Source organism: Lichenostomus cassidix, chromosome 3, assembly GCF_008360975.1.
Source record: "Lichenostomus cassidix isolate B80296 chromosome 3, HeHo_3.0, whole genome shotgun sequence".
In the NCBI taxonomy this organism is placed as follows: domain Eukaryota; kingdom Metazoa; phylum Chordata; class Aves; order Passeriformes; family Meliphagidae; genus Lichenostomus; species Lichenostomus cassidix.
Window position 1 is genome coordinate 105624567 of NC_139483.1, and position 14684 is coordinate 105639250.

Here is a 14684-nt window from a genome sequence, read left to right on the forward strand (position 1 = left end):
ACTGAGCCCACAATTGCCAAATTATTTCACCTGTTTTCCTCTTTCCCTGTTCATCAAAAGCTGTAACTTGTAGTTTCACCATCCAATGCTGAGTGCTCTTGCAGCTTTTGCTAGTTTTGTATCTTTAATATTGTATTTTTGTGGAGAGATTTCTTTTGACAGTGGCTAAATTTCCAAACAGGCAATAAAAAAAAGAGATTATCTTAGTCCTGAGACAGCAGCTCCAATTCTATAATCTAGCTGCTTGATGCCTTCTCACACAGTAAGTGCCACTGTGAAAGCCTGATAAACTGCTTAATGTTATAATGCTGTGATTTTATGGGGAGCAATCTTGGATTAGTCTTTTCTTCAGTGCTGCAATCCACATTACGTAAACTTGTGCTTACATAAACTTTTTCTAAATTTCCCCTTCGCATTTTCTCTCTCTCTCACTACAAAAGCTCACAGAACATTTTCTTCTGTCAGACTTTAATTGGATGTTCTCACCACAGATGGTCAGACACATGAAAACCACTTCCCCAGATCCATAGAGATGGAGGCAGAGAGGTGTTATGGGCAGATACAGGAGGGGAAAAGGATCTTGCCTCCACACAATATGGAAATTCCACATGATTCTACTTTGTCCCAAACTCCATGAACCTAAAGTGATGCTTACACCAGCACAAGTCCAGGTGCACTTCTGCAGGCACTCCTAAATAACACCAATGTAATATTTCAGGTTTTGGCAGAAGGGAAGAAACGGGGGACAGTGCAGCATTTTCAAGGATTTCTTTATTAGCCAAGTTTACTATTATCTAAAAACACCAACGTATTAAAGACCAAGACGGAAACTTGAGCTCAGAAACTTGTAAGAATGCACATTTTCAACCTCGTCTGTACTGCAAGAGGCATAGTTAAAAAACACTGCTCAGTATAAAAAAAAGTTAATGTTTCCAAGGATCAAATAAATAATTTACAATGCAACAAAAAAATTTTAGAAATCGTTCAGAGATTTGAGACTGTTGTTGATAATTTGCAGTCCCATACAGTAAACACAAAAGTCTTCCATCATCAGATAGGTATTGCACAACCATTGTTAAAAATTACATTTTATTGTTGGGCTGGTCTCGAGTGCTGCTGCTGTCCAAGGTCTTGGAGGAGCAGTCCCTCAGGACTTCCAGAGAACTGGTGATATCCAGGCTTTCAGAAGTGGATCTACACTCCTGTGTGGAGCTGATGATGTCCAGAGTTTTGGAGGAGCGTGCACTGTAGCCTTTTGCACTGGCATCTCTGATGAGGATCTCCTGTGTGGATGTAAACACTAATGGGATGAAGCCCTCGCTGTCGGCTGTCAGAACGATCCAAGAGGAGCCTGTGAAGACAAGCACATGGCTGTTGACAAATTTCTGTGTAATTACCATACATTTAAGGCAAAAAACAAATTTCTTTGAGAACTAAATGCTTCTGTATATTTACAGATTTCTAGAAAAAATAAGGTATGAAAAGATACAGGTTGTACAATCTCAAAAATATAGGACACTTGGCAACTATGAGGAATTTTGCTACTAGATGAGGCAGTAATAAATGCATGTTTCAAAGGAGGAGGAGCAACGAAATTCTGAACAGAATTCATAAGCATCCACACTTGGTTTTAATTAGGTATTGATAAGCTATTTCACAGTGCTAAAGTTGTGCAGATACTCTAAAAACCAGAGATTTACTAAATTAAAATATAAGATGTTGAGTACAAACTCAACATCTCTGGTCCATTTGCTATTTGACTTCATCATTAGCATTGTTTTACAATTTGAATCTGAAACCCTGACTTCTACCAACACACATAAACCAGAAAACTTTTATATTTTTATCCACTAAGCTGATGAAGCAAGAAAACAGAGCATGTGGGGGGTAAGGGAATTCAGAGAAGCACTTCCAGCTGTTTGTAAATTTACATTACATAACTTTACGTCACAAGTAAGGTCACAAGAAGATTGTAGCTTAAAAGCACACAACCCTCTAATCTTTTGTCTTAATTTGGACCAAACTTGAAAATCAATACATCTCAGGATTTGAAAACACCATTCCTACTTTGCATCTGTATATTTCAAACAAACATATTCCAACAATTCCTTAGGAGAAATAAAATTTAGACAACCGTAGGAACAGCAGCCTTAGTCTTTGGGATGGTTGCTCAGTAAACTGCAAGCAGGCAGACAGCAGATACAGGGGGCAAGTAGATGGAATATAACACAGAGAATACCTGCAGTAGTGAGAGGTCAGATTCCAAAGTGTGTTTTCTACCTTTGCCCAGAGTAAGACACTCAGAATTGACACATACACACACATGGGATGGGCATGGCATGAACTGGTAACAGCAGAGGAGACCACAGCAGTAGGAGGGGAAGTTTTCTTCACAGCAAAATCTCTTGTGAAATGCACTGCTAAAGTGTACAGAGCTGCTTCCGTGCTACAGGATTTCCTAAAGCAGACTACATGCTGGAGCTACAGATTCAAATATAGAACACTGTCCTCCCAAAACCACCAGTCAACCCTACCCTCCTGGCTACTCAAACTTCTCTCTTTAGACCAGCTGAAAACAAGTAAAACACTGGCTGGAAGTAACTTTCCTGTATAACTAGGTACTTGATAAGGAGTTATCAATACATAAATTTGCTTTTTTTTTTTTTTAATAATGTAAAGATTCTTCTCATTAAAAGAAGATTCAGAGAAGAATTTTCACATTATTAAAAAAAAGGCAAAATTTTATTAATCTTTCATTATTTATTCCTTGGGTTTTTCCCTGGATGGAATATGCATATTGCTATCCCTCACTGAGAACGACACATAGAATCACAGAATGCTTTGGGTAGGAAGGGACCTTAAAGCTCATCAAGGTCCATCCCCCAGCTATAGATAGGAACACCTTCCACTATCCCAGGTTGCTCCAAGCCCCATCCAAACAGGTCTTGGACACTTCCAGGGATGGGGCAGCCCCAGCTTCTCTGGCAATGTGTTTGAAGTGTTTGTACTCTTGGATAATCCCAACTTACCGTGTTGCATTTCCACAAGGGAGAGGTTGAATATCTGCTGGACGATGCTTAGGCGGAGTTTACCACCACAGAGAAGAACAGTCCGACTTTCATCTGCATCACTTTTGGAAAGCTGCTTCTGAAAATGCAAGAAACAGTCATTACCTACTGTAATGTATAGTTAAAATGGCATTACTCAAAACAGGATCACAGACGTGTCTTCAGTGGCGTCATTTACAGAAAGTCAAATGCTACAAACATTCAGACCCATTTGCAGCATTTATCCTTTGAAGTTTCAGCTTTCAAAGTGCTGAGGAATGAGTGACAGCAGCAAGGAACAGTGTTTATCCAGTGCATGGCAGAACAGGAGAGAAAATCATGCACTGCTGCTGAAGAAGCCATGAGCTTCATCCACAGCGCATTCCTCATCCTACCATCTGTGAGGGACATTTCCCCAGGGAGTTTGTAAAGCTGCAGGTTTTCCATCCTCAGCCTTCCCCACCCACCCCTGATCCACAGCTTTAGAGGTGAGAACTCCAGCTCATGAATGCTGGGTGAGGAACAGACACTCAAATCAGAAGGGCTTGCTTGTCTCACCCCAACCATCACTGCCCCAAGCCTTAAATCCAAAAAGCATCTTCAAAGAATATATCCAGCAGGGCAGAGCAGAACATTCTTTATATCTGTTATTATAATTATTAAACGTTTACAATGGGAAACAATGAAGTGGGTAAGGGAATATGATCCATAACTGAAGAGTTCAATGCTACAAAAGTTGATAATTTTTTGCAATAATAAATCTTAAAAGTAAGAGCTAATTGAAAGGAAAATGGCAGTTTAAATTACTTTGAATATTGACTAAAGCTTATTAATCTGAATTCTAGAAATGACCCAGTAGAGCTGTGCCAGGTTTTGGTAGTCAGGTAGCTTACCCTTTCTAGCATGAGATTTGCAAGAGCAAATCTTTCAGTCAAAGAAAGTGTTTTCCACATGAAATTTCACTTTAAATCCATTTTTAAGCTATGTTAATGGAATTATCTATTGTGTCCCTGAGGGCCTCTTTCCTCTCCTTGGATGGTGCTCTCAATGCTAATTAGCAACATTTCTGTTTCAAAGCCAAAGCAATTTGCTTTTGTTTCAGTCTCCATTATTTTAGTTGTCCTCACAGGAGAGCAGATTGATACCAATTCCCACACACGGAAATCTTCACTTATCCAGTTTACTATACAGAAAGCTTTAGAAGTTGCCTAGAAAAAGCATTCCTTCCTAGATCTCCATAAAGGGTTTTAATTCTGCAACAGAGCTGCCACATGTGGGCCCTCTGGAGTCCCAGCAGCCTCAGTGCAGAGCTGAGGGGCTTGGCCCAGTGGGAGGTGGGGACAGAGAGCTGCACATTCCTGGATATCCCATTGCTTTAAAAACATTGGAAGCCTGCAGGGTAATGGGATTTATAACCAGTTCCACCTGCAAGAACAGGATGGAAATCTACTCCTACTGACTGCTACTTGAGCATTACAAAGAACATACAGCCATAAACAGTTTTCATCATTAAGGTTTCAATATTAAAATTACCTGGCAGGTGATGTTAATGAATGAGGGTTCCTGAGAAGATGGGTACATTGGAAGATTTCTCTTCCCAGATTTTAGCAGCTCAGTTAATTCAGAGAGCTGATGCTGCAATTCTGTGAAGTTACCAGACAATTTTTCCACATTTTTCAAAAAGTAACTCGCCTCCTTTTCACTGAACAGGTTATTCTTGTAAGAATTGGGTATTTTGGCAGCTGCCTCATGCTGCCTTTTTGGAGATGTTGGCTTGTTGGAAGCATTAGACAGTGCCACACTCCGATTAACTGGCTCAGCATCCAGAGTCTCAACAGCCGGAGGAAAATTCTTTTTGTCTTTGAGGTCACTGATGTTCAACACCAAGTTTTGCTCATAGACAGGACTCTTGATTTCTTCAATGAGTTTCCTTCGGCTCGTAGGGGACTGCAGGGCAGAGCGATCTGGGATCAGGAGCCCACGGCTGAGAGGGTGCACATCTCTAGAGGGATCATGAGGAATGCTGGAAAGGTTCACACTGGAGCTGCCATCAGCTGACACAGACCTTGAAGGACCCATTTCAAATGTTAGTTCCTTAATCATCAATCGGATCATATATTTGTCTGATCTCGAAGAGGGAAGAAAAGCAGGGTCAGTGAATTTTTGTCTTCCAACCAGTACCAGTAATAATTTATTGGTCAAGAAGCACAAACCCTTTGGCTTCTCACTTTTCTCCAGCTGAATTTGTTGAATATTGGGTAAATTGGATGAAGTCAGTGAATAGACTAAAATAACGTTACAAGTATTGGAGGCAACAGATACAGTCTGAGTTTTGCAGTCAAAAGCCATTATATCAGGAACCAGAATGCCTGGGATGCTCACTTTTTTGGTAGAGGTAACCTTCCTTTCAAAAGTCACCAAGATGAGGTGGGAGGAATCTTGGCCACTTCCCGTCAGGTAGTCCTTGGGCCTCAGGTGAAGGAGAGGGCTGGTATCAGCACCCTGCTTGCTAGAAAGTATGTGGGTTAGATCCACAGGAGATGTAACTACAGACAAGGGCTTCTCAGAGTCCAGTGACTTCTTCCCTCCATCCAAGGAATACTCTTCCTCCCCACACAAGCTGGACTGCGAGGGGAAGGACTCGGTTTCAACGCTTGATGGAACTTCGAAGGCAGCACCAGCGTTTAAGCCACAGATCTTGTCCAGAGGGAGCTCGGTGGCAACAGCGACTTGTAAATTCTGCGTAGCTTCCACGGCACAGATGTAGCCTCCCACGTCAAAGATGGGGCAGAAAGAGCAAGCGCTGAGTGTTTTCTGAGCATCATCCCAAATGTAAGAATGGAGGGCGCTGCCCACCCCCACCACCAAGCGGTTGCCTTCCTTGGTCCAACAGGCGCAGTGGATGAGCCCACTGCCCTTGATGTCTGCGTTGATTCTGGAGCTGCTGAGGTGGACAGAGGGCAAGACGGAGGCGTCCCGGGTCGTCAGCACGGCCAACACCTCCTTGCTGGGATGCCACACGCAGCCCTGGGGGAGCACGGGGTAAGGCTCGCTTAAGTCGCAGATCTGGGAAACCAGGAGCTTGTTCCTGTCGGCGCCGCTGAAGCAGAGCTGCCAAATGGTGATGTGCTTCTTGTGCTGCACGGCGAGCAGGGCTGGGGCCTCAGCAGGACTTGGCCCCCAGTACAGGCCGTGCACGTGTTCAAACTGACCCACCACGCTCGAGTCTCCGAATTTGGGCTCCCCGTTCTGCAGGTGCAGCGCAGTCAAGATCACCTGCTTCCCATCTGTCCAGGCCAGCCCGTGCACGGGGTGAATGGCCTGGTGTAAGGCATTGAGGCCAGTCCGCAGCAGCTTCGCCTTCCCCAGCTCCATGACTTCTAAAGAGAAACATCTACACAGAATAGAATGAGAAGGAAAAATAAATTATTGTAGAGGATAGAGGACAATACCTAGATGATTTTTTAGCTTATGACCCTGCCAGTGCTGGACTCTTCTTTCCAGTGAAGTCAATACACATGTAATGCTCACCTATGCTTAACTCCCATCCCAATGATTTTTTTGTTCATCGTGTTTCCACCATGAAATGAAAGTTTAAGAGAAAGAAACTTTGCTGTTTCTATAGGCTTACATCAGATTTCTGATGCATTTTCATCACAAGACCGGTCCTTTCATTCTAATTCCTAAGTTGCTGTTCTCAGAATATTTTCTAATTACTTCAGTATCAACACATCTCAAAATATCGCCGCTCACTCTCAACTTCCTGGACCATTTGTGATCAGATGAAGTAATCCCTTACAAGTATAGCAAAGCATTAATGTATTATCTACAAATCTGATCCTGTATTAAGTGTGTGAGAATGAGGCATTTGGATGGTTATGCCAGAAAGCTCTCTAAGAAAGCAAATACAATTTTGATGAAAGTTAGGATGAAAGCAGATTTTTCTGAGGAAATGAACAACTAAAGAATTTAAAAGAAGCCATACACAAGACAGCAACACTTAGGAAAACTCCATGATTTTAAATGTATTTCTAGTTTTTGAGCTGTGAGCAATCCCTACCCTATGCACAAAAGCCAATTCAAAAGAATTGATGATTTCCTAACCTAAGATCTCCATACAATTTGGCTCAGATGCAAAGCCATGGCAAAGAATGAGTTGCAGCTTTAGTAAGAAACATGAAGAACAAGAAGTAACTTTTTTTAGAAAGCAAAAACTGTAAAACTGGAAGTTTATCACAATGTGCAGGGCCTGTCACCATTCAGTATTTTAATTACTTGTGGATGGCCCTAAACTGGCAGGAAGAGGACTGCAAGAGTGGACTTCAAAGACTCAAATTGTATAGAAAGTTATGTTATGATGGCCAAGGTGATGTCTTCTCAACCTAATAACAAGTGCAAAATAATATATTTAGTAAAGAAAAAAACCCAGCAACTTGGATACCTCTCCAGGAATAATTCCCTAGGTAGAGGTATAGCAAAGAAGATCTGGTTTACAACGGATCACAAATGGAGTATTTCAGTAATGTGAGAATGTTGCCAAGTAAGAATAACTCATTCTGGAATGCTTCAAGAGAGATGCCATACACAAGGAAGATAATTACCCCACTTCCTCATTGCTAACAACATCTCCACTGCATCTACTTCTGAGTTCAAGGATGATGGAAATGCTTAACAAAGCTTAGGGATCAAAGCAACACATGAAGTGGGTTCTCTGTCTGGAGAAGACTGTGAGTGGAAACTTGAGAACCTCCACCACTCCACTGACAGAACATCCATCCACTGTTCTCCAGGTATACTCTGGATAGTCCATGATAATAATCAGCTTAGTTTCAACAAAGATTTAGGTCAGCTATTAAGAAAAAATTCTGACTATAGGTGATAGCTAAGCATTGAAGCAGGTTACCTTGGAGAGGAGGGGAAGGCACTCCATGAATTTCATAATCTGTAAGAGCCAATTAAGGAAATGTCTGTCAGGGATAAGTTTAAGTACACTGAATCTTGCCTCACAGGAGAGCACTCAACATACTTCCAATGCAACTTCTCCACCATCTACCTGGCCTCTCCTCTGTAACCAACCTCAGTCCTGTGAAGCAGCCACCACCTCCAGGGAAATTAACACTGGGTGTTCGCTGTGCTCAGAACCCCCACACACTGCTGGGCAATACTTACTGATGGCAGCGAGATTCGAGATAATGTGCCTCATAAGACACAACAAGATGCTAAAGCCTCCTGGGCCATCTGGAGAGGTTCTTGTGTAACAAGGGGCGTTTTCACTATCCCAGCAGGCCTGGAAAAGCAAAAAGAGCAAGAGACCCACTGGCCGATGCATTCCAGTGACCCGTACCCAAATCCGCACCGCCTCCTGCAGCACCCCGCCCGGCCCCAGCTCCCCGGGCAGGTGTCACACCGCAGGCCGGGAGCTCTCCGAAATGCGGTGCCTGTCCCAGCCCCAGGGACAGAGGGGCCGCTGCGGGGACCCCCCTGGCACCGGGCGGGCGGGGAGCGTGCCCAAACCGCCCGCCCGCGCCGCCGCTCCCAGCGCGGGCCCGCCCGCACCGATATTCCCCGCCTCCCGGCGGCCCGCCCGCCGCCTCTCCGCCCCGCCGCGCTCGCGGCCTCGCTCACCCGCCCTGCCGGCGGCCCGGCCCGGCTCCGGTGAGGCGGTCCCGGGGCCGCGCAGCCCCGGTGCGCTGGGCTGTGGCGGGCACCGCCTTCCCGCAGGGCCGGGCCCGCCTCCCCTCCCGCACAGCACGGCCCAGCACCGCCCGGCCGCAGGGGGCGCCAGCGCCATTCCTCCAGGCCGGCCGCTCTGCAGCGGCGGCGCTCTATGGCCTAGCAGGCGGTGCTCGCGCCGCTCCCGCCCCCGCTCCGCCCAGCGCCTCTGAGGGCCGCGGGCGCTGGGCGGGCGGCAGGAGGAGGCGGGGAGTCGGGGGGGAGTCGCGGATCACGGGGTATCCCCAGCTGGGAGACACCCATGGGGATCGTCGAGCCCAGCTCCTGTGTGTAGGACAGTGCAAAAATCACACCGTGTACCTGAGAATGCTTCTTGAGCTCAGACAGGCTTGGTGCTGTGATCGCTGCCCTGAGGAGCTGCTCCAGTGCCCAGCCACCCTCTGGGTGAAGAACCTTTCTTCATATCCAACATAAACCTCCCCTGACACAACTGCGTGCCATTCCCTCAGCTCCTGTTGCTGGTTGCCAGAGGGATCAGTGCCTGCCCTTCACCACCCCTCGTAAGGATGATAAACACCACAATGAGATTTCCCCTCAGTCGCCTCCAGGTTGGACAAACCAAGTGACCTGAGCTGCTGCTCATAACGTTTCTCCTCCAGACCCTTCACCATCCTTGTGGCCCTCCTTTGGATGTCTGTCTTATATTGTGGCACTCAAAACCGCACACAGAACTCGAGGTGTGGCCACAGCAGTGCAGAGCAGAGGGACAGCCCTCTCCCTTGACCAGCTGTCAGTGCTGTGCCTGATGCACCCCAGGGCATGGTTGGCATCAAGCAAAGTATCACCAGCCGGTTTAAGGAGGTAATTGTCCTGCTCTTGTCACTTCCATCGCCCCCAGGGGTCATCCACCCTGTGACACCTCCACACAGCACCCGCAGCCTGCTCACACCTGTGTGGCTCTTGGAGAGGCCTGAGGAGGTGGCACAGGAGAGCAGAGATGGGAGGACATCAGGTCCCTGGTGTGGTGTGTCCCATCCCATGAGGTGGTCACATTGAAGTGAAGAAAGCATCTAAATTCAATGCAGAACTACTCCAATACAACTTATCTGGTGCTGATTTATTGCATCGAGCAATAAATAAGAGACTCTGTATAAGTCTCTGAGGCCTTTTGAAAGTTAATTATATTGTGTGACTGTGCCACTTTGCCACTCCTCAGCACTGCAGAGCAGTGTGATCATCATACCATTTTTGAAACCCACATTCTTGATAGGATGTTGAACCACTGGAAAAGGTGTAGTAAAAAGAGCTGCCAAAGGTGTGGAAAAGAAGTGCTTAAAATAGTTGCAAGGTCAAATGTGTAAGCAGCTCAAACTTAGCAAAAGAAGAACACTAGGTGGTGACTTGGCCATATCGCATGAGTGCCTGTACAGAGGAGGAGAAAAGTACTAAAAAGCTCCTTAAGTTAGTGAAGGAAGGTTGAATTTGAATCCTGGATGGATTCAAATATATAAGACACAGCTGTGAGTCTGACTGACCACTGGAACAAACTGCCAGCAGAGCATCTTCACATTAAAGCTTGGTGATTTTCAGGGACATACCATTTTAAATGCAGATTTTGCCTCAAATTTCTGAAAAACTGCTGAAAAAAATCTGAAAAATTCCTGAGCTCAATAAGTAGATTTTAGATACCTACATATCTATGGAATACAAGGTAAAATTCCAGATACTGTGTCCAGAAAAGCTCAATATGATTTGACTGCTTTAGACCTCACAGGGCACTTGCAAGATGCTGAAAGACAGGTTGGTGTGTTTGAGAAGGTTTCAAGGAGGAAGAACTCCTATGTGCTTGTACTTCTTCTTTATGGAAGAAAAATTCCTGTCATTCAAACTGAAAGAAATTAGTTTCCAGGTTCCTTTGGAAGCTTGTTCAGCAAAGAAGTGCTCATGGTATAGAGGCAGGGATGGCCAGAGGTAGACAGGAGGGTTTATTTGAACCATTAAATTTTTTAAATGAAAAAGAATCTTTCTGCCAGCTTCAGGCACTTGATGCTGTGACTTGCAGTGAATAAATAAATTATACCAAGATTTGAGGTAATGAATAGACTTCCAAGGTTATGCTTTTAGTTTAGAAATAGAAGCAGGGGATCTAAATGCCAGCTTCGCTGTGGTGCTCCATAAATGCACTCTAAGTGTACAAGAATTTAACAGAAAATGAACGAACATGGTTTTGATTTATTGTCTCTGTTAATTCTCTGTCATTACCAACAGACAGGGTGCAGCTGTAGACAGTCCAAAACTAGCCAAAACAGAATAGATAAGGAAATCTGAAAATTTTTGTACAGTAATCAACCACAGAATGGTTTGGGTTGGAAGGGACATTAAAGATCATCTTGTTCCACCTGCCTGCCATGGGCAGGGATACCTTCCACTAGACCAGGTTGCTCAGAAGCCACATCCAGCCTGGCCTTGAAACCCTATGGCAAAAGGCAATCCCACTTCCCTCCTTCCCTTCCCTTTTCTCCTTCCACCACTGGCTTACCTGAACAGCTCACTCAAGCCAATTTCCCAAGAAGTTCTGTTATACAGATATTTAATCTACTCTTATCTTCATAATATCTGTTTTTCTCAGCAGTGAGTCTGGCCAAGCAGCATTGTCATTGGTGTCTGGGACCCTGAGCCACCAGCTGGCTGTATTAGACAGGAACAGTTTTCTGATTATAATTTTAATAGCGCAAAGAACTGTGTTGAACAGTAATGATTTCACTTTTTTTCTTTTCATATAAAACTTAAATTGACCATCCATATTAATAGACAGAAAGAAACATTTACACCAGAGAGAGACCACTGTTTAAGAATGCCTCAAAGACATTTTCACACTAAATGATTGGTTTTGTTTCCTATGCAAATAATTATGCAATTAGGTATTTTTAAAGACTTATTTTCTTCTTGTAAATTCTCTTATATGTATAATTGCTAATAGAGTTGTACAAATGAACTGAAAATATTACAAAAACTCGGAGTTAATTGAAAATCTGTAAAGTAATATTTTCATTGAAATGAAATTGACTCAAGCTACCAGAGTGCAAGAATGGTGTGCAGGTAGTTATTATTACACCTGGGTGTTTATTTCCATGCCCAACAGTGTGTGTCTTATTTGTGTAACCACAGCCTGGTTATTTTGACATGTAGAACAGCATGAAAATGGCTGGAGGCTGCTTGGCCAGCAGCCACGAGCCATGGCTGGTCACACAGCCACAATGTGCATAGACACAGTGGTTATTCCTCAGCAGCTGTACTGCAAGTAAACATCTCTTGTTTTCTTTCTTTCTTTTCCAGACTTCCCAAGCTGTTCACTGCTGATACATATGATGTGTCTATGACTTTGGGGATTTTAACGATGCAGAACCCCTCAGGAGATGTCTATAAGGTAGAAAGTGGGTCAATGAAATTATGCAAAGAAAAGTGTTTAAAAGGCTGAAATTACAGAAATCGTTTCCTGTGGTCATGCTCATTTAAAGCACACATTTTGGTTTTTAAAAACATGTAATTGCATTGAGACAGGCTTATCCTTAAACACTGAACAGACTCACAAATCTGTTCTCAGGCCCTGCATGGAGAGCAGATTTGCTTTCTCATAACTTAATTTGTTGTATCATTTGGGTGTCTGCTTTTCAAATTAGTTGAAAAACAACATTAATAAGAATATAGGAGAGTCTGAGACAAAACAGTTATGAATCCCTGCTAGAGGAAGGGAATGGCAGGGAAAGAAGGTGAAATGGGTGTGATGAGGAGATGTGTCTAGTTATGTTTGCACTCTGTAGATTTTTTCTGTTTCTACTGAACATTTACACATTTAATGAACATGGTGTTATAGAGGAAAAGAATAATTTGAAGATACTTTCTCTTAATAAGCATCATCTTGAAAAAAGATATATTTAATCCAGGCTATGGACACTGCCAAATGAGCAAATTGATCTCCTAATCGTATTTCTTAATGGGAAAAATTAATGAAGCACTGCCACGTAATTTAGACCTCTAAAATATGATGTGGTAAAGCCTAGGATCAGCAGCTAAAAGATACAGATGTTTTATGTGCGTTTTATTATCAGATTAAAAGTGTTTCTTCTTCATTTTGGGAGCTGATTAGTAATGAAAGTAATATAAGATGAGAAATTTTGCATGAAAATTGTCTAGTCCTGAGTCAATATCATGGTGTCAGAAGTCAGACAGTGCTGTGGGGGTGTGAATGGGATCCTTGCATTGTGTCTGCTCAACTTGGCTGAGAACAGCCAGACAGGGTCACAGTATTTCCACAGCACAGGCAAAAATTAATTTTGTGCTCTGTAACACAAGGTCTTCCAGGGGATTCCTTGTGGCTTCAGGATCTGAAGAATGGAGAGGGTCAGTGCAAATTTCAGGGATTAGAACAATGACAAAGTGAGTGGGAATCGCTGCTTTTCTCTGCAGCTCTAGCTACTGCGCTCTCTTAAAATAGCTACCTCTGCAGGTCTCCTAAGCCTGGCCTACCAGGTTGCACTGCACAGGTCCAACTGCTGGCTGTTGTAGAGACAAAGGAGACTCAGAATGTTGTTTATATTAGTTTTCAAACAGTTGGTTGTTTCCCACACCAGGAAGAAGACATGGGAAATGTACAAAACTCACACAGGAATGTTTTATCACCCTCTGCAGTGGTTCACACTCTGACAGCCTACTTTTTCTGTGTGTAAAAACCTGCACCAGTGCTTTTCTGTGTCTGAAACAGGCCTTCAGCTGAGTTCTACCCACTCTGCTGAAGTTCAGGAAAGACATTGGACGCTGGCAAAAGGCAGAGAAATGAGGTCCAAGGTGGATGTCTGTGAGAGAAACTTTAGAATGTTGCTGCCCAGAAAAAAGGAGACTAAAGGGAGACCTAATGGACAGAACAGTTTTCAAGTATTTATCAGATAGCTGCCCCAAACAAGGATGTAAACTGTGAATAGTCAAAATCTCTGTTTTAGGCAGGAAAACAGACCTTCCAGACCTGGAATAAAGACACTGGCATAAAGCTCTGTGTCAGCCTAATGTACTTGTGCTGCTGTGGAAGTGCTGCAAAGTGAAAATCAGCCAGGAGACTTTTCACAGTTTGTTGTATGTCATAAATAACATGCAAGACCAGAGTAGCATAATGTATATTAGAAATAAGATAGCTTCTTAAAAGTCTTTCTATTTTAAAATTGATTTATGTAAACCAGCCATGTTGCAAATAAGGATTTTTGATATGACAGCATTCCTTTGGAATAATCTTTCCAAGGACATTTCCAGGCGTACAACTTCAGAACAAATGATGTCTTCTTTTAAATTACACATCCTTGTAACTGTGGTTAATCCAGAACTAAGCTGATACACAAATCACATAATTACGGATATTTAACAATATCTTGTGAAAGAGGTCGTTCAAATCTTAATCTCTCTAGTAGGCATTCGGATTCCCTTTTCCTTGTGCCACCATATATACACATCTTTTCTCCTTCTTCTCTGTAAATATTGTCAAGAGAAGCCTTTCTTGTGCCTGTAAACAATTCAGTCCTAGATATTTCTATCTCCTACTGATACATTTTCTATTTTCCTTTTATGTAACTAATCTGCAAAAGTACTGCTTTGATCTTTGCGTCTTAGGTTAATCCTCCATTTCTAGCACACTGTTGTCATGCACAGTTTTCTTTTATGCTATTAACAGGTACAAGTGTTTTGAGATAACAGTGTATCAATGAAGATCAGTGTAGCTACATTTTTGTGCTAATAACAATATCATTGATATCTAAATAAAATGCTAATGAGGAAAGGTAGACATGGAAATGGAGATGACAACTGTGTACAAGTTACATGAGCATAAGAATATTTACAAACGGAATGAAATCATGACTTGTTTGAAGTTCAAGGGAAATTTTGACAGTAATTTGCAGTGGAGGCAGCATTTTGACTTTT

General features: G+C 43.3%; 1 protein-coding gene and 1 long non-coding RNA gene across 7 annotated transcripts in view; one reads left to right on the forward strand and one right to left on the reverse strand.

Annotated features, from left to right (window-relative positions):
• Nucleotides 1-756: 756 nt before the first annotated feature.
• LOC146440360 (WD repeat and coiled-coil-containing protein-like) lies at nucleotides 757-8828 on the reverse strand. Of its 5 annotated transcripts, none has more exons than XM_085056980.1 (5): nucleotides 8673-8828; nucleotides 8217-8334; nucleotides 4581-6441; nucleotides 3030-3147; nucleotides 757-1351 (listed from the first exon to the last, which is right to left on the reverse strand). In XM_085056980.1, the coding sequence occupies exons 3-5, from the start codon at nucleotides 6420-6422 to the stop codon at nucleotides 1083-1085; spliced, it is 2229 nt and encodes a 742-aa protein (XP_084913106.1). In that variant the 5' UTR covers nucleotides 6423-6441; nucleotides 8217-8334; nucleotides 8673-8828; the 3' UTR covers nucleotides 757-1082. The 5 variants fall into 5 exon arrangements, with proteins under 5 accessions (XP_084913106.1, XP_084913107.1, XP_084913108.1 ...); XM_085056981.1 differs by lacking the exon at nucleotides 8673-8828 and adding an exon at nucleotides 8455-8577; XM_085056982.1 differs by lacking the exon at nucleotides 8673-8828 and adding an exon at nucleotides 7951-7989 and having other exon boundaries at nucleotides 8217-8577.
• Nucleotides 8829-8974: 146 nt separating this feature from the next.
• The window catches only part of LOC146440361 (uncharacterized), a 37832-nt gene continuing 32122 nt past the window's right edge, over nucleotides 8975-14684 (forward strand). For both annotated transcript variants that reach the window (XR_014851128.1, XR_014851129.1), the window contains exons 1-2: nucleotides 8975-10520; nucleotides 12057-12147. This is a non-coding gene — a long non-coding RNA (uncharacterized LOC146440361). The remainder of the gene's footprint in view (nucleotides 10521-12056; nucleotides 12148-14684) is intronic.